At 38.3% G+C, this 20,358-nt stretch overlaps 1 protein-coding gene across 2 annotated transcripts in view; it reads right to left on the reverse strand.

Moving 5' to 3' along the window:
• tbc1d22a (TBC1 domain family, member 22a) overlaps positions 1-17,912 on the reverse strand; it is a 169,345-nt gene extending 151,433 nt beyond the window's left edge. For both annotated transcript variants that reach the window (XM_059325631.1, XM_059325630.1), the window contains exons 1-5: positions 17,739-17,912; positions 17,214-17,270; positions 14,135-14,318; positions 12,970-13,219; positions 7,824-8,006 (exon numbers count right to left, since the gene is read on the reverse strand). In XM_059325631.1, the coding sequence (XP_059181614.1) occupies positions 7,824-8,006; positions 12,970-13,219; positions 14,135-14,318; positions 17,214-17,270; positions 17,739-17,800 (736 nt within the window). In that variant the 5' untranslated portion in view covers positions 17,801-17,912. The remainder of the gene's footprint in view (positions 1-7,823; positions 8,007-12,969; positions 13,220-14,134; positions 14,319-17,213; positions 17,271-17,738) is intronic.
• Positions 17,913-20,358: the final 2,446 nt, after the last annotated feature.

Here is a 20,358-nt window from a genome sequence, read left to right on the forward strand (position 1 = left end):
AACCGGTAGTGGTATAAAAATAATTGCGTTGCTAGCCTGGAGGAAATAAAAGAAAATCTGTGACATAAGGTGGTATTATTAATAATGTATAATACTATTAAGGTTGTCAGTACACCTCACATAATTAAAAGAAAACAAACCTCTGGTTAAGGCAGCCATATGAAAGCACTGTGCTATTTTTAAATCACTAAATTAAGACAATGAATTGGAGGTTTAAACGGAAACTGTCTGCAGTGGACACAACATGTCTTCCCCTGCACATAGAGCTGCACTTCCCAGTGCCCAGCGAGAACAGGTGTGGACTGTAAGGGCTGAAGTGTGTTCACTCAAGCTTCACTTAGAAAAGAAAGGATGAACAATTCACATGGAAGACCACCGTGTAACATCTGAATAAACTAAGCCAGACAAGCTGGGAGGCTACTGACACAGGGAGACAGCTGGAGGTTGGACCAACCTTATTAAGTCAGGTGCTTTGCCTGGGGACATGTGAGAAATCAGCACACACACACACACACACACATAAACATTCATGCACAGATGCATACATACACCGCTGACTGTTAGCACCATGCAAGGAACACACTGTGGAATACAATTTTAAAGCAGAAGAAAAGGGAAATAACAAAAAAAAAATGCTGTGACTTCAAATTCAGCATTTCTCACAGTTTCCACTTTCTAAGAATAGGACACTTACACAGAAAACAACCTACAGTGCATTCTCTTTTCCCCTCTCTGGCTTTCATCAAATTGAGACTGTTGATGTCTCAAATAAAAGAGAAATCTTTTGAGAATTCACATGTAAGCATTTCCTCTGTACATTTCCCAGAGATTTACAGTAGAATGCTGCATTATCTCTTCTTCTACACTTCCCGAGCCTGTGACACACACCTCTGAAATTGTCACACATGGACAGCGCTTTCAAACGGAGCATTAGGACTGAGTTAAATTGAATTACATCGCTGCTTCCCACTTTGATGGCGGCTATTAACTTTGCAAACAGTGCTGATGGTAAGCCTATCATATGGTGGCTTCTGTGTAACAGGATTGCAGGATTGTGACGGTACAGAGTGTGAAAAGTAGCAGGCCTCCGAAACATAGTTGCTGCAGTGAGGGTGATGGCGGTTGGGGAGAAGCGTACTGTAGCGGTGGAGGTGTAACAAAGAGCTGCAGCACCCCCAACAGAGGGTAGAGACACACCGACAGGAAGCAAGGCAATGTGTGTGTATTCTTGTTATTTAGTGCGTTTTCTGTGGTCATATTATTGAATAGAAGTCTCTGTATGTGCATGTTCTTACACTTATGTTATTTATAATGTCGATGTCCAATAGACTGAGAACATTGATCGCCATGTTCACAAACATGTGTGGGAGTACATGTGTGAGGTGTGCTGCGACTCATTTAACGACAACACCGAAGGAGTACAAAAAGAAGAACAAAAGGAGGCAAACGAGTAAAGCAACTGATGAAAAGGGAATGTAAAAGATAGAGTAAGGATAAATTGCCAGGAAGGAGAAGAGGGGAAAGGACTATTGCCATAGCAACAGCAGTATTTCTGCCATCCAGCAATAACTGCTTGATGTCAGATGCCAGTTCTTGGTCTTGAAATCAATTAAAAAGAAATCTATATGCAGGAAGTCTGTCAAATCTGGCATGGCGACTTATGGCCTATCACACACAGAGCAAGTGGCTTACAGAAAGTGTACAACACTAAATACAGTCTGGAGAAAAACACATTGCCATGGATACAAACACATGCGAACATACAAAATCAACCACATACACAAACACTGCCTCACTCTAAATGTTGGGCAGAGCTAGCAGAAAAAAAAAGTTTTGCTAAAAGCTGTTAAAAATGTGAAAATAAGAAAATATGTCAATAATGTTGAATTTGTGAAGTTGTTTCCCCTTGTTGTTGGCAAACAGTGAATCACCAACCAGCAGTTAATAGCTTTTTTTAACAAAATGTTCCAGGAACTGTGGCAACAAAGGAACTAAACTAGTGCCTAAAAGTCCAATTTGCACATTCCCAGACTGGTGATGAATTTTAAAATGACAATGGTGACATCAGAAAAACAACACAGATTAATTCTGTTGCTCTTTGTATTTAGGTGTATTTATTAGGGCTGGGCAATGAATTTAATTTGTGTTTTTAATTACGACTTTCAAAATAAAAGAAAGATTATCAAGATAAAACCAAAACTATGCTGCATTCTGCTTCACAATGATGCTTGTGTTTCAACTTGTGTTTTAAATGCAGCGCACCCCTTCCTTTATAGCTATTTGCTTTTTGCCTATTTTACGATGACTTACAGACTATTGAATATAGTTCAAACTGTTGAATATGTTAAGTTGTTTTTTCAGTAGCTTGTGGAAGTGCACTACAACATATCTGATCCAAATATTTTTATATATGGTTATTTTTATTCTTAAAAAATAATAGATAAATAGATAAGTAATATAAAAATTATAAATAAACACTATTTATTAATGTTTATATTATTATTTAATGTACACGCATTTATATTTAATTTATTATCTAACTTTAATCTCAATGTTTTACTTTTTTATTTTTTAAGAGTTGAAATATATTTTATATTATTTATTCATTTATTTCTTTTTATATTATTTAATGTATATGCATATATATATAATTTATTATTTAACTAATCACATTTTTACTTTATTTTTTTATTTGTTTAACAGTTTAATTATATTTAATATCAGTCAAATCCAGCAGTAATTACATTTTCTTTGTATTCAATAAATGCATTTTATTTCCAAAGTCGATTAGTAAATAATTATCATCTCAACATTAACAAAAATTATTATATTTATTATGATCTTTGCTATAATCGAGATGCCCTATTATGACAGTGGTTCTGGTAACTGGATAAATATCCGAGCATATTTCGCCACTCTTCCGTTTCATGTGGAAAAAAATACAGTTGTGGTACATTAACAAGAAGTGGAAGTCATGAGAAAAGTGGCTAAATCAGTACGTTTTTTTTCTCTTTTTTCCTCTCAGTATAACTCCCTCCTCGCTGAGCGTTCAGTGGGTGCTGTGTTCAGGTTGACTTAACAGACAGGCTCGCCTCAGGACATCAGGAATAATTAGCTGAAATCAACCTGACATCAATCACCCTACTCTCATATACGCACAGGTCATCACCTTCTACATGACCTTACATGCTAAACAGGACGCTGTCACAACCTGTCGCAAGGCTCAATGGAGAGAGAGAGAGAGAGAGAGAGAGAGAGAGAGAGAGAGAGAGAGAGAGAGACGAACTGACAGGGATGAGAATGCAAAGGAGATCATGAAGGCAACTTGGGCAAGTCTATCCCCTAACAGCTATACAGGGAAAGTTTAATATACTCAAAGCCTGAACACTATAACTTTTTGCTGCCTTGTGAACTTTGCTTCACCCCCTGACAACCCTCTATCACAAAGTGCAGGTAGCTATAATGCTGAGTTATGGGCTTCGTCTATCATTTTAGAAAATAGCATATTCACACAGTGACCAACACGGTCCGACAGAGACAAACACACCTGTGGACTCCAGAGACTGGCAGTCCCGACATGTCGGGGGGCTTGGCCCAAAAACATGGCTGCCTCTGCGATTAATTACACCATTCAAGTGTGGAACCGGCCAATGGATCATCCCGACCCTCTCTTCCTTTGAGCTCAAGGACAGTCGGTCGAGTTTCTCTTTTACATAAGGGGGCGTCATCCCCGCTGACAGTGTCCACTGGTACGTGTGGGGATTTGTATGAGTGTAAATGTGTCACAGACAGCGTGCGGGGACAATGACTCCCGCTTCGAGAACAACGACTTTAATCCGTCTTGTCATCTTGGTGTGAAGTGAAAACTGCAAAAATCTGCTCATGTGTGGAGGGTTCAAATGTGAAAGCAGTTACATCAGTATTTCAAAGCAAACATATTCATATCCAAAGAAAGCAACTTTCTAAAGCAAGGTCTAAAAATTACCCTCAACTGAGAGAAAGCAATATTATTTATTTTTGTCCTGGAAATATTTTGTTACAGTTGGCTTCCTTAAGATGGTGGCAATTTCATTTCTTGGAAATTTGGTATTCTCATCCATATCCCATTCTTTGCTGCTGCAATGACCCAATTTCCCCACGGGGATCATTAAAGTTTCATCTTATCTTATCTTATCTGCCCCTATCCCTCTCCCTTCCCCCATCACCCCTCATCACCCCCTTCCCCAATCTTTCACTTAATTATGTCCCGTGAATGAAGTTCATCTTTCATGCTGCCAGCAGCCGGCAGCGTGGCTCGCCCGTTCTGGGCTATCTAATCACGGCGCAGGGACTAAACTAAATTTAGGCAGGCGGCTTGTGATGCCTGGCAGGCCCTAATGGGGGCTGACACCTCAAGACACTCTGCTGATGTACAGGGTACACTCTGCCCGGGCGGCCGCAACCGCCGTTGACTAACGCTGACGACTTGTGAACCAGTTTGTTTTGTTCAGAAAGTTTTCAAGGGGATCACACGTAGAGGTGAGGCGCTGTGCTGACTAAGGCCATTCAAACTTAATGAAATCCAGCATTTACATTTTAGGATCTTAGCCAACGCTCCTTTTGTGTGTGTGTGTGTGTGTGTGTGTGTGTGTGTGTGTGTGTGTGTGTGTGTGTACTTCAAAGTCATCTACATGTGGCAACAAAAGGAGTGGCACGAGCGGTGCAAACACACACACTTTTATTCAAATTGTAAACCAATCAGCCGGATCTGTTGACAGAATATGATTTGTGGGTGCAGGTTAACATGCTGGTCTAGATAATTTATCAGTGGCAATGCAAATGTGATCATCATCAATCATTAATATAACAAATGTACTGACTGAGGGATAGGTGAGTGGTGTAACGCACAGAATTCAAGGGAATTTTGACACTTTCTGCAAATCAGTGCCTTATCGAGGATATCAGACGTGTCTATGTGTATGATGTATCCTTACCAGATTTTTAAAAGTATAATATGTAATAAGGAAGTAAGGGAAGTTTATAGATAAGAAAATAAATGTCGGGAAGTGAAGGCCTTTAAAAAAAAAAATGTGAAATGTGTGCTTTCATCATCTCAAATTCCTAGCAATCCCACAGAAATCTGTATTTTTAATGAAGAACTCAGTCCATGTCATGTTGCATCTTCACCTGTCAATGGCGTCATATCCCCTTTACGCATACGGCACGGCATTAATTGACTTAAAGCCATATTTTTAAGATGCACTTTTTAGATCTTGGTTGAAGTTATTAAAGAAAACAATCTGAGCAAACGTTAGGGGCAGCTTATATTCAGCACCTTTACCAATGTGCCAAACAGCATCAGGGAAACACTGATTTTCAATGTTATACTGCTTATTTAGTGTCTTTGCCGTTTTTAATCATGGGGTCTATTAATTTTGGAGAGGAGGAGACCTCCGCAGATAATTCAGCCCCTGATAAAAACCTCCTGATCGTCTGGGTCTTAAGTTATCATAGAAACAAGCTGAGCAAGCATTAGCAGAAGCTCAGTTTGCAGCCCCTCTGCCAACGAGCCAAACTGCGTTGAAAAAAAGCCACTTTTTTTTTTAAGGTGAATCTGCTATATTCCCTTTAATCACCTGGCCGGTGTGTTTGTTTTGAAGAGAGAACTCCAGGTAATGACAGCATTGCTCCATCTTTTGGTATAGTTTTGACTGAAAGAGGCCGAGCAGCAGAAAATTACATATAGCACGTTTAAAAAAACTCTCAAATATCTATAGGAGTATCCACTTCAGAAATCCTAAGGTCTGTACTGAAAATGTGATAAAATAAAGCCTCCAAGTAACGGGATTATGCCTTCTGAAACACTAGTTTTGGATGTGAAACAGATGAGGAAGTGTTGAATATGCATTAACAGCAGAAACAGATTAGAAAGCTGAGAACATTCTGACTAAAATGTGATAAAGTATACTGATACAAGAGGATCTGAATAAAAGGCTTGTTTCTAAAAATAGCCTGTCTCAAATTAATGCCTGGTAGCCTCTTCAGTTGTGGTAAATTAAGACCACAGCCACTATTTGAGAATGGAGGCTACGGTATTTAAACTGTGTCATTTCTGCACTGAAATATCTCCGACACACTCTTTTTTGTATTTAGCATATTTAGGGTATTTAGACAGGCACATAACCCATTCTCTTGCAAAGCACTGCACTTTTTTAATTCTCTCCCCTGGTTTCACTTCATGCTCTCCTTCTGTCAGGCACACACACACACACACACATTATGCAGCAACATTTCATTTAAATTCTTTATCTTACGACTAAACAGATCTGAACTCAAATAGCCTTTAAACAAAGATTCAGCAGAGACTCAGAGTTTGAATCCACACAACTTGCTTAATGAGTAAGTCTCTGTGTTTCTACCAAACTGATTGAGGTCATGGGAACCCACTTCTAACTTTAGCATTGCTTTTCTTTTCACAGCATGCACAAATCCTCTGTCCTCACAATTCACAACTCCCAAGGCAAACTGTATGTAAACAAAAATCAAAAATTGACTGCTATGGCAAGACTTCATATATATTGTGATGATATTACATAATGTTTAGTTTGTTCACAAAACTAAATATTTGTTCCCAAAACCTGCATTCTATCTAATGGCCAGCAGGAGGCGACTCCATTGGTGGCAAAAAGCAGTCATAGGAAAATTACCCTACTTATCACTTCATTTATTATTAACTATGGTCCAATTTAGAGTAAAACAGATGATAAAGTATGGTTCGCTTTAGCGTGTGGCTAACGGATGATTGACAGGTCACTACCACAGTGCACTGTGTGTTTTTGTTTTACTTCAAAGTAAACTGCAACATTTTGGTTGCTTGATTCATAAAACATCTGGGGCTGTAGATTTGGACGCATGCTTCTTCAGAGGGTTATAAACTCACGCCAAAACATCGTCGACTGCCCTCTGCCATCCCTGGAAAACATCTCCAGCTCCAGCTGCCTCAACAGAGGCAAAAAACATTATCAAAGATTCTTCCCACCCAGCACATCACCTGTTTGACCTGTTGCTCTCTGGCAGGCACTCCAGGTCCATCAGAGCACGCACCACCAGAATCACAAACAGTTTCTCCCCCTGGGCCATAAGATTTATAAATAACAATGAACAACAGACACCTCACTACCAATTCTTGTGCAATAACGATCTAAAACCAAATACAGTCTACCTGCACTACTTGTTATATTTTTGCCAAGTTTGCTCCATCAGGAGATAAGGGTGCACACTCTGGCCTTAGAAAAAAGCTCTGTATTAAGTGACCTACGGTTTGTTTTTTTTAAATACCTGTGCACATGTGGACTAGTCAACAAGTTGGTGAGTAGCAGTTGCCAAAACTTTGTTTCAGAGGACACAAAGTCAGCTGGAAAGAGGTAGGTCTGCAAGGATTTCATGGCCACTGGGGTGGCGGTGGTGGCAAACAGAGTCTCTGGGGTTGGATAAACAATAAAGGCCTGTCGTTCAGTTAGAACAAAGGCCTGTCATTTGCTTTTGTTGTTGGTGGTATTTTTTCCCCTAGTAATCTGCATGTCCAGATGGCTGGATGACTTTCCCCCTCACAGCATCGTTAAAAGAGCAGCACAGCTGGCAGACTGAGAGTGAGCAAACTAAGAGTGAGTAGCAAAAGAATGCACGGAAATGAAAAAGTTAAAGAGCTTAGAAAACAAAAAGAAAGGGGAAGAACTAGACCACAGCTTAGAAATGCAAAGCAAGAAGAAGCAATAGTTGGACAAGTGGATGGGACAAGAGCTCACGCTGTAACACACACTGACAGATAAGTGAGTATCTCTTACCTAGATCTGTGTTGGGCCCAGCCAACAACTGTTTGAATTTATCCAGACGGGATGCTTCCCTCTCGGTCATGGCCGGGGTGCCAGATGTGTTCTGGTCAGCCATGCGAGCGACTAGAGGGATGACGGGCGGCCGGTGGGGCAGAGACCGTTGTCTGTGGAGGGCTGCATGCTCACCTGCTGAATCTGGTGGGAGGATAAAGAGATGAGGCAGGGCAAAGGGTTACAAAAACACACACACTCACAACAAATTGAGGGCTTTCAGATGATGCAGCGGAGCGTTTTGTGGCCACGTTGACGGGCCTTTGGTCAAATAAACATCAAAAATGCAGTGTTGGTGATTGATGATTTTTTATTTACAGAGTATCTGTAAGTCAAGCTAACCAGGGCATAAATTCTTCTTAAACCCACTGTTAACATCTGGATTTTTTTTTTATTATTTGCATTTTGGCAACTTCAAATGTAAGTGTTCATAGGGCTGAGCGATATATCGATATAAAAGATATGATATATTTTTAAATGTGATATGGAATTAGACTATATTGCATATATCATTATAGTCATTTTTTTCTTTCTTTATATATAAATGCTGCCCTTACTAGGGTTGGTTGTATTTAGTTCTTTTGTAATGTTCATTATTCTTTTCTCATCTAAATATATTTATTTCAGAAAAAGATTGGCCTATTTTATTTCATAGGTAAATCTGCACTTTATAGAGCTTTGAATTTAAAAAAAATAAATAAATACCTAAATCACCTAAATAAACGGTTTCAATAAAACTACTTGTGACATGTCATATTTGGCTTTGACTTTGATTGAACATTTGCTCTCACTTTGTGATAACAATATTGGGATACATATCGTATATCGATATTCAGCCTAAATATATCAGGATATGACTTTTGGTTCATATCGCCCAGCCGTAAGTGTGCAGTAAAACTAGACTAAGAGTACACTCCCATGTTTTGAGTTTAAGGGATAACATCTCAGCATGTAAACTTACTCACAATGAGAACATATACTGTATATAAGGATCAAAGATACAGCTTCCCAAAAGTGAAGCCAAATCAACACAATCGCCCCCTGGTGGCTGGCTGCAGTATAGGTCATAAACCCCACCCTCGCCATGTTAGCAGATGATGATGTTTTGGCTTTATTTATGTAAGGTGTGAGGAACCGTAGAGGCATTAGCCACCCTTTTCAACTGTCTATATGCAACACTGACATACTGATGTTAAGCCAACATTGTTTATCATGTTAACCATCTTAGTGTATCATGTTAGCATGCTAATATTTGCTAATTATTAAACAAAAAGTACAGCTGAGATTGGTGAAAATGTCCTCTGTTTTGCAGATTTTTTGTAATCAAGCAAAGTGCAAAGAACTTATTTTGACCTGATGATGAAAAGATAAAGGTTAGTTATTATAACTCATGATGAGGCAGAGATGAATGTGTGTGCAAAATGTCATGGCAACCCCTCTAATAACTGGACCCATATCGCTTGCATGGCTGTAAATCTAAATTCGTAAACTTCACCCAAAAAAACTAGACAGTCCAAACTACTACTGAACTCAATTCTTGTGAACGGAGCATTCCCTTGATTCTGGTTTTTGTACTACAACTTTGATTCTTCCTGTGGTGGAGAAGTGCAACAACCTACACAGGTTAGCAGCTGCACAGAAACTGCTGCACAGAGAACTTCCCATGTTAGCTTGCTGGCTTGTTAGTCAGTAAGCAAAGTTAAATGAGCCGACATTTTTTGATCTACAAATGTGATTACTTTGTATTTCAAGTAAGGAGTAGAAATGTAGCAAAGACTCTAAATTACATATCACAGTAACCTAAATTTGGGAACAAACTACTATGACTACTGTCCGTTAGTTTTTATATGGTTCCTGGCTGGATGGTGATGAATGCATTTACTGTTAGTGGCTTGTTTTGCAATGAGCCTCCAGGACGGCAGCAGTTGTGGTTGCTGCAAAAGTTCTGATTTAACTGTGAAGCCTTTATAACGGGTAGACAAACACATTAATTCAGTCTACTGAGCGCCACATGTTCCCCCAGATGTGCTAAAATAAGACAGAACTGAACAGTGGCACCACACAGATGAGTTATAAACAAGCTGGTGAGGTCGGGACTTCAATGTGGAGAGAGCTCCTTCTGTCACACCACACACAAAGATGAAATTCATAAAGATTCCTGTGAACAGCGGTGCCAACATTTCTCATTGCTACAGCAAAGCCCCGACACATCTATTACGTGTGGAGTCACACATACACTCCATAGCAATTAAAAAAACTGGAATGCTGCCGAATTTAATATCCTTTTCAATTTTAACAAGAAGAAATAAAAAGCTACAAATCTGTTCTCAACTGCTTTATTTGCACTTACAAAAATTAAAAAAGATTATCGAAGCCTGTGGAAGCTTCTTTGTAGTGGAACCTTTTGTGCAATTTTAACAATAAGCCAATTTTATAGTCCATTTTAATAACTTTTAACGACCTATGAAAGACAAAGCCAAGTTTGAGGAAGTTAGTAATTTTCACTTGTCAGTTACAGTATGCTGCTTCGATTATTAAAAGAAAGAGTGAAAAAAAAAACAGAAGCAATAGACAAACAGACTATCCCTAAACCTAACAATTACAGTAGCAGAGTGTGTATTTTTGACACCAGAGGCTTCAGAGAGCCCACCAACCACCAGCTCTAGTGTGTTTGTGTGCGCTCTCAGCCGCAGGGCACTGGGCTGGTCAGAGCCAAGTATGAGTGCATAATGAAGAAGTATATGGAGAGAGTGGGCCTGTGTGCCATTATCTAATTGGACTGGGCCAAGTGTGTTGCCATCATCTTCTACAAACAATAAAAGAAGAGAAACCGAGGTAAAGGAAAATCACATCTACACACACAACAAACCAGCCTTACTGTAACTGTGCTTGTCAAGGTGTTACCTCACCTGCCAAGCACACTCAGCTTGCATGTGTTAAGATTTTTATATAAGCTTCAGTGTTTTGCAACATGCTCACAGAGGAGCACCAGGTGCTGTCTTACATATCCCTGTATCCATACATGACGTGCATGCAAGCCTGAGCCTTGTCTTCTCTGAGGAGATAAGAGGAACTGCCTGAAGGCGATGGGCTTCTTATGTTATCTGTATCTAAGCGCAGCAACAGACAGTATGGCAGACACCCAGGCAGACAGCAGAAGACCTGCCAGACAGGACCATAATCAGCCAGACCTTCAGCATGTACAGCGTCTGCTGCTATATCTGCTCGTGATACGATCTATAACGCATCACTAGAACCATTTCTTCAACACTGAGGAAGAAACTTCTGCACGCAAGGGTTCGGTGTTGCTATACAGAGCTGCTGTGCCCTCATTTGAGTGTAAAAAAATAAAATAAATGCTGAAGTGACATTTAGAAGAGGTCTTGATCAGTGACACACAACAGCCATCACACAGAGTAGTTGTTGTGTGCTGTGGGGTTGTGCATCCCTTTACAAAATTTGGTCTAATGTCCTTGGAGGCAGAAAATGTAGATGTATGTAGAAAAAAAAAAGCCATAAAATGATATAATATTTATGGAGTAAGAGTTAAGAAGAGAGTCCTGATAACTACATAATATCCATTCATTATTTTATTATTTTAACCCTTTAAATGTTATGTGATATATATATGACATGTCAATTATTACCAACAGCACTGATACTGATGAGTCAATTTTTTTTATTTAAAAAAACGTTCTTTCCCCTTCTTAAAATTGCTATAAAATATTATAAATTATTATTATTTTGTTTATTGTTAAAGATTTCTACCACATTTAGTCGTGATTATAACTACCAAGTATTTATTTTTTACTGGTTTTTAATTTAAATGCCAGTTTGTTTACATCATGCCACTGTTTTTTAATTTAAAAAAAACAACAACACAATTACAATTCCCCCTAGGAATAATTTCCTTTTATTTTTAATTTGGGAAAATAATCACTTAACTTTGAAGCCAGGGCTCTAGGTGGAAAGCCCGGTATAATTAAATTCATGATTTTATGCTCTGAAGCCGTGGGATTAAAAAAAATGTGGTTTAATGGCTTCCACTGGGGACATTTTTGTCCTTAAGGGTCTGAGTGTCTGTATTTTGGAAACACTATTTGTGATGGAGCGATTATAGGAGATGAGGCTGAACTACCAAAATTAAAAACAAAACAAAAAATCACTCTTGCCAAAATTCCTGTCAAATGCATTTACACAGCCAAAGAAAAATTAAAATGCAAAAAATATCTTCCTTGTGATGCACAAGGTTTAAAATAAGCTGCTTCAGAGAACTGAAGGGAAGGAGTTGGAGGGGAAGTGACTCTTTCAACTGTCATCTGCTGGTTTTATATAAAGGTAAAGGGAAGTAGGACAGGAAGGGGCAGAAACAAGCGCCTCAGAGATTATGAAAACATTGCTTTACACTCCAGTGTAGTCCCTCTTTTTGTTTTTATTTTGTTTCTGAGAGGATGTCAGAGTCGTCTTACTTGACTATGTCCCAATATTCATAAAAAGGTATCACTTTGTGACAATTCCTTCCATCTTTTCTCACAAAAACCTGAATGTTATGAAAGCTTTCATATTTGCGTGTCTGAGACTCTCTGTGTAAACCACAAACAGGTCCAATCAAAACACAGAATTGGCAGTCTTACAGTGACACTGCTCTTCTGCCAAATACGTTGTGCTCATTTCTCTGCTGTTTAGATGCTGGATGGTTCTGTTGAAACTTGATGCTATTTAAATATGGTGATGACACGATGCAGCTGTGAGATCACAGTTAATAAATACAGCAAAACTTGTGTAACTTGTTGAGCTGATCACTTAAATCCAAGAAAAATGTTCTATTTATGTCATAGTATTACAAGTTGAAGGAATTTCCTGTTTTTTAACCCCACATAAGCCTAATTTATAAAGTACACATTGGCCAAACACCCTGTTTATAGTTACACTAAAATAAAATATAGAAACCAAACTCAAATTCTGACTTCAGTAAAAAAAAAAAAAATTGAGCGTGCTTTTCAAAGAGTCTCTTACCACTAGTGTACTAAAAGTAAAAGCAGTCTAGCTTTAAGTATGCAGCAGAGCCAGAAACTTTTTTGGACACTGAGCAATGGTGCTCACTAACCTTTAGGTGACCCAATTGGAGCTTCGCTTTGGGACTTTACAAGGCGGCCATCAGTGTAAGGGCTGCTCTGGGAGGCAAACGAGACCTCTGGGCTGGTCACGTCTCCTTCCCCCACCCTGTCCTCCTCATCTTCTTCGTCCTCCTCCTCGTCCTCTGCCACGTCCTCCTGCGTGTCCTCATCTCTCTGTTCCAGCTCTGTCGTGTCATCCTGCCTCTGTCGCTCCTGCTGCTTGCTGTGATTCTCGATGACCTGTTCAGTTGAGAGACAAACAAGGTGTGACGCTGGTGGGCCTTTGGTTTCGCTGACAACAGACAGAACGTGTTAAACTCCATATAAAATATTGCAAAGGAGAGAAATTCTCTGTAACCTGTACACTCAGTTAGCAACATGAGATTGTGTTTTTATTCTTTTTTTTTTTTTTACACAATGTGCAATTATTCCTCAGCTGCAGCATTCAAGGGGAAAGAAAAAGTCAATTTTATTTATTTTATATATATATAATCTATGTTTTTATTTTACTTATGTATTTTAAAATTCCAATTCAAATGTCTGAATATTCTCGATAATTAAAGGTTCATTGCTCTTTGAAAGGGTGTACGTGCTATTATTTTATCATTATATTATTGGCTTAAAATGGTTTTAAAATGACAATAATATCATCTTTAATATTTTTTCTGGGACAATAAATCATCCAACAAAAAGTAGTTTCCATGACAGGTCTACAAGTAATTAAAACACAAATCCTTTAATATCAACCTATTTTTCCTCCCTTTTTCTTTCCGATTCATTGATTATCATCTTGTTATCATATTTTTTCCATGCTCCTTATCACCAGTAATGTCATAGAGTTTCTTAAATACAATTTCTTTTTTTATGTGTTTAAACATCTTTTCCTGGCAGTATGATCTTAAAACGTTGCTAAAATACATTTATGAAGAATGTATGGAAAAAAGTAAATGTAAAATACATTTTATGGGAAATAGAAAATGTAGTTAAACATGAATGAATCTGAAAGGTGCTTTACATTAATGAAAATGCTTTCTAATGGGCTGCCAAGACACCAAGAGGAACCATGTATTTACCAGGGCAGGGCAGACTTTGTGGATGAAAAACATGCAAGTGACTTAAATGTTTTATAGCAAACCACTGCATGTGGCTGATCACCTTATTGGCTGTCTCCATGACTACCTCAATATTAAGGTTCTGGGCAGCCATGGCCAGCAGCTCGTCGTCATCATCCCCAACATCCCAGGCGTCACTTGTGATACTCTCAAACTCTTGAAAGGTGGTAGCCTTCTTGGGCTTGCCTGGTGTGGCCGGAGGAGGTTTGTTGCCTGCTTTAATCAGACTGGGGGACACAGACAGGGCCACGAAAACAGAGTAGATAAGGGAAAGAGGATGAGATTAAAGAAATTGAGAGAAAAGGTGAGGGGGAGTGGGGATTTGATGTGTAGGAAAGGGAGAAAATAGAAGTGGCAAACAGGCAGGAAAGGAGAGAAAAGGAGTGGGAGATAAAGTAAATAACCACAGAGGATAGATAAAGAGGAAAAAGGAGGAAAAAGACAGAGATGAGAGGTGAATTATTTTGACACTGACATGTGGGCAAAGGAACAAAGAACACTACCTCCTTGGAAAAAAAGGGTTTAATCAAATTTCTACATTTTAAAAACTGACATTGGATTTGAGAGAATTACTGAGATGTCTCACAATGCAGTGAGACACCAATCTTTACACAGACTCTTTATCTTAAGCGCTAGAATCAAAAGCAGGTCCCGAACACCTAACAAGACTGAATCTGGTCATGTTCAAAAGACAAAATTTCTCAGAGTTGCTGTCTTTGTGATACAAGGACACCATTTCACTCAGCCGGAACAAGAAATGCAACAAAAAAAGAGAGAATTCAATTAAACTCAACCTTTCTTTATCATGCAATGCAGTAAAAAAGGAGGAGGGGAAGATGAGAGGGGTGTGCTCTGATTCCTTACAAAGACAAGGATTACCATAATAAAGAGAGAGACTTGTCCACATTAGCTTACTTCCATCATAACTTGGAAGGAAAGAGAGAGTCTGAACATATACTCTGACAAAAACAAGCAAATTGAATTCAACCCTCTGTGGAAATCTACATGATTAAACATCAGTCAGAAGAAATAAAAGGATTTTTACACAATAAAAGGCTGTTTTTCAATCTCTCTGTGTGAGTGTGTGTATGTGTGAGTAAAAAGAGATGGGTACAGTGCAAAAAGTCAAAAATATTTGACGATGCAGAAGTTAATTAAAGTGGTAATTAAAAAATGTTTTTCATTTCATTTAATCTCATTACATCAGATTCTACAGTTATTTTTTAGCTGTACATACAATTTTTTTCTGCAAAGTTCAGTTTTTTTTCCTCATCAATTAATGAATTAAATCAAACATTAAATAATTCCCATATTTTCTCACACCCCAGACCTGTGAAGGTGGACTTCCATTCAAACTTCTTCAAAAAAAAAAACATTATCCATTAATTCTGGACATAATTCAAGCTTTTCAAATAGGTTCAAATAAAACTAACTGAAAGAATGTCTTATGTCCTTTAATCTGTCAACACAGCTATCTAACAACTCAATGCGCTTCCGCTGACACTGCAGAATAGGACGGGCCATAGAGTGCTAACAAGAGGTTACCAGTAGTGCAAGACTCACTAAATGCTGTATCAGTCATTTGATCATGTTGCAATTATGGCCACGTCCCAGTCCATGATGTCACAGCTGGTGTCTTTTGTCAGCTGTTGAATGTCAACATTCCTGATTGGGAGGTGGCCAAAAGGTTTACATGTTTTACAGTAACACTACATGCCACAACACCTGGCCCAGTATCTACTCTGCAAGACTTTTGAGCTGTTTAGGAATTTTAAATACCAAACACTCACTCTGCTGGCAGTGGTGAATTGAAGAAGAGTATACCCAAAGAGGATGAAGTTCTAACTTATTCTTATGTATTCTGATATTTTCAAAAGGACCAACAGTTTTATAAAGGCCTTGTGTAATTATGTAGAAGTTCCATACTACAGGTCATTGAGGCAATATTAAACTTGCTTATGATAAAACATTCTCCTCCCATTTAAAGAGGAAGCTAAAGAGCTTAACCCTCTAATCTAATGCACACCAGATAAACCAGTTTGTTTATCAAACCAACTTATCTTCCATGAATGAAAAAGCTATTTAATCCACTGTTTCGTGCAGAACAAATGCATCACATCAGCTTTGAAAGGATATTTGAGAGCAAGGGTCGAGGAGAGCCAAGAATGTCAACTTTAGCTTGTGTTTCATGTATGTTTAGCATCTGAGGCAAACGGTTAGCATCGGCATATAAACTAGGGCTGCACATTTAATCGAATTTTAATCGATTTTGGCCGCCACGATTTAAATTAACCTATATTATATTATATATATATATATATATTTCCATTTTAAAAAGCAGATCCCCTGCATATCTAATCAAGCACTTTCTACACCAGTCGTCCACCAACCAGCAGGGGGCGAACGCATAGTTAAGGTTTCATGTAGCTGCCTAAATAAATGACGAGCAAGCGCTAAGCAGGATGTGATGTAGTACTCTACACAACAACAACACGCGCCATTTCTAAAAGCTGGGGAAGCAGCATTGCCAACTTAGGAACTTTGTTGCTTTATTTAGCGACTTTTCAGACCCCTTTATTACTTACTATTTTTCAAAAAAGCGGCTGGCGACAAATCCTGCGACTTTTTCTGGTGTTATTGGAGACTTTTAGAGACTTTTAGAGACTCGTTCTTACTCTTCTTAACGAGCCTCTGGCCCCCCAGTCCTCCTGCAGCAGTCTCTCCCAGCTGCAGAGCCGGAGGGGATGTTAACCCCGTAGCGTCCAGTCTGCAAATTGCTAACAGACTCTATAGCAGTACAGTGTGTATGTGCTGTTGCTGCAGGAGGTGTTCACTTAGCGATCTCTGTTTGTTTACAACAAGCACAGGACACTCTGAGCACACACTATAATCTGTTCCTATTGTTTGTTTATAATGAGTGCAATAAAAATACAGATGTTTTCCCTAACACCATGAATAATCGTGATTAATAATCGTGATTAAAATATTGATCAAAATAATCATGATTATCATTTTGGCCATAATCGTGCAGCCCTACTATAAACTTAAATAAAACCTGTCAAAACCACTGCAATAACACCATGGGGCCTTTACCCTGCAATGACGAAGTAGATTTAACTTACTTAGCATGGAGGAGTGGGTCGAAAGGTGGATGTTGTGCGCCATACACATGCTGAATGCTGAGGAAGTGAAGAAGACAGATTGTAAATGAATGAGCTTCATAACTGGCTGTCAAGCTAGCCACGTTAGCTTACCCAAAACAATGCCAGTGAATAGTATAACACTGTGACTACGTGTGGTGTGAGGGACTTCAATATGCTGTAAAACCGTAACCAATCCTTCATATGAAATGGTACTTGTATCATTAGTTATAACTCTGTGACTGCGGGTTGGGTAAATTGTTCAAGTGTTAGCCGCTGTTAGCAACGTAGCTCTTAGCCAGCTAACAGCAGGAAGGCGTAAACTGTGTCTGCGAAACTAATTTACTACAGACTGACACGTTATAAGGAGTGAAACCCACAGACTTTAGGTGATAAGGAAAGGCCGTCAGTGAAAGTGAAAGTTGCATCTGAAGCTCAACAGTGCAGCGTCAGTGGAGTGAGGCTAGCTGCGCTAAGCTAGCCGACAGGAGGGAACACGTCACTCACCTGCCAGGAACCTTCGCTGCGTTTCTTTTCCAGAACTGTTTTTTATTTCCGTCAGTCGACATTTTCCCTCCGTGGTGCAACCAGTCTTAAACACGAATACGCGAACGCTGTCGTTATCTGCAAAACGTCAAATTTGGGTTTATTTACACCAGGTAGCCCCCTCCAAAACTCAGAAAGCTGCCATGTTGATACTGCCTAATCGGCAAGCAAACGCTGCTGTGATTGGTCGAGCCGACACTTCCTCCCCGTGAGCCAATCACAAGTGAGATCCGCTGTTAGGTGGCATGGGAAGCTGCAGACGTCACGGTCCACTGTCTCTGCTTTGTTGACAGAAACTACAGGCTGAGTGTCAATCAGAGAGACCATCAGCATCAGGACCACAGGCACGGAGGGAGAAATGCTTAACATTTAACATACAATTTTTACCTTTTTATATATTCATATTTGTATCCTATGTTAACATTTTCAAGTTCCAAATAAGTTAATTGAGCACATTTGTGGTCTTTATTGTCATAAATAGTATAATTTTTCAACTCGGATTTCATGATTTTTGGGCTCAATATGTTGATCAAGTAGGTTAAAGTGAGAAAATAGATACAGATACGCATACACCCCATGCGTTTGGACGGGATGATGGCTAATTTCGTTTTAATGGTACTTGTAACTCTGAACAATGACAATTAGGGTAATTCTGATTTTGATTCTGATTCTGATTCTGATTATACTTTTTATTCCACTACATTTACTTTTCAGGTCGAGATTTAACTTAAAAAACATGATACAATAAAAGTGATTAGGCTTTTTTTTAAATTAAACCTCAAAATAGTATATTACGTAGTTAAAATGAGCCCTATCTTTACAAAATTAAAGTGCTTACATAAATGCATCAATACAAATAATTGAATAATATATTTGGAAGAAAGGCCGTCAGCATCAGGACCACAGGCAGAGAGTGAGAAATTCTTCACATTCACATCCCTTACTTAAGTAAAAGTACTAATACCACACTGTGAAATTACTCAACTACAAGTAAAAGTCCTGCATTCAAAACTTACTGAATTAAAAGTACAAGAGTATCATCATCAAAATGTACTTAAAGTATCAAAAGTAAAAGTATTTATTATGCCGAATGGATTGTTTTATATATTACAAATATATAATTAGATTAATAATATGATGCATTTATGTAAGCAGCATTTCATTTTATCAAGACAGGGCTAATTTTAACTACTTAATATACTGTGATGAGGTTTAATAAAATACAATAAACAAGTTGAATCCATTTAAATGTGTTTTTTAATGTTAAATCTCAGCCTGAAAATAGTGGAGTAGAAGTATAAAGTTACATAAAACGGAAATGCTCAAGTGAAATACAAGTACATCAAAATAGTACTTAAGTACAGTACTTGAGTAAATGTACTTAGTTATTTTCTACCACTGTTAACATTTTACAATAACTACCATATCAGTAAGATTTACTATTGCTTAGAATTGCTTATATAGGCCTACTAATAGTATTCATACATTGCATCTGACCACATTAGGCCTATATTAGGCTTTCTGTTTTTTTCCCTGTATTATAATTGTCATATACCACTTATACTATACTGTGTCTGCATATATTTAAATATATGTATTTATTATTAATTGATGTTCATACGACTACATGCAAAAACTTATTTAACCTATTAACACGCTAAAATATATTTTTTCTCCAATGTGCAATATCTGTAAAATGCAAAGTACTCTCAGGAAAACAAACACAAAAATATATATTAACTAGAAAATTTCCTCTGGGGAAATTCTGAAAGGGACACGAGGGGCTACTGCAGGTGTGTGTACACTATGATGAAATTATTCAGAGATTTCAAACAATTAATACTAGTAATGTTATGATGCTATATTATATACAAGGAGCACACCTAAAACAAGCATTCCTTTTCAAGTATTTATTCATAAGTACTATGCCCTTTAACCTCAAAATGCATGTGTATGTGCATCATTGATCTGACTTCACATTGAGCAGAGTTCTTGAGTTGAGTTCTTCCTGAACAGCTACATATGTTTTATGTGAAGAAAAATGAAGAAATAGCTTTGTAAGAGCGATCTGAAAAACTGTTAAATATGCTTTTCTACAGAAATCTTCCTACATTTTTAATATGGGAGTCAGTGAGGCTGTTGGTGCGTGTTGGTGGTGCATCTGTGCGTCCTACGACCAAATTATAACTCTGACAGCTTTACCAGAGGATTGTGAGTGAGAAGACAAATTTTCCTATGTTTTTATGTATAAATAATTTGTGTAGAGTGGAATTTGCGGCCTGAAGCGCAGTTTTCAAATGTATTTTTTGACATTTTTATCTCTCCCTCTACACTCTGGCCGATGACATCACACACTCTGACACGAACATTCCATGCAATACACATCCATTATAATGTCAGAATTTATCCAAAAATGATCATGGTCATTGAACAGAGATTGATAAAAAAAAAACTATATGACCTATCGAAACGTGGATTTATACACCAATACACAAGACTTGTGTCTACTGTTTAAAATTTACAGCTATTGCTGTAGGTGCCAGTGCTCGGTGCGATTGCCCTGTAGCCCTTATAATAATGC

Source organism: Centropristis striata, chromosome 22, assembly GCF_030273125.1.
Source record: "Centropristis striata isolate RG_2023a ecotype Rhode Island chromosome 22, C.striata_1.0, whole genome shotgun sequence".
NCBI classification, from domain to species: domain Eukaryota; kingdom Metazoa; phylum Chordata; class Actinopteri; order Perciformes; family Serranidae; genus Centropristis; species Centropristis striata.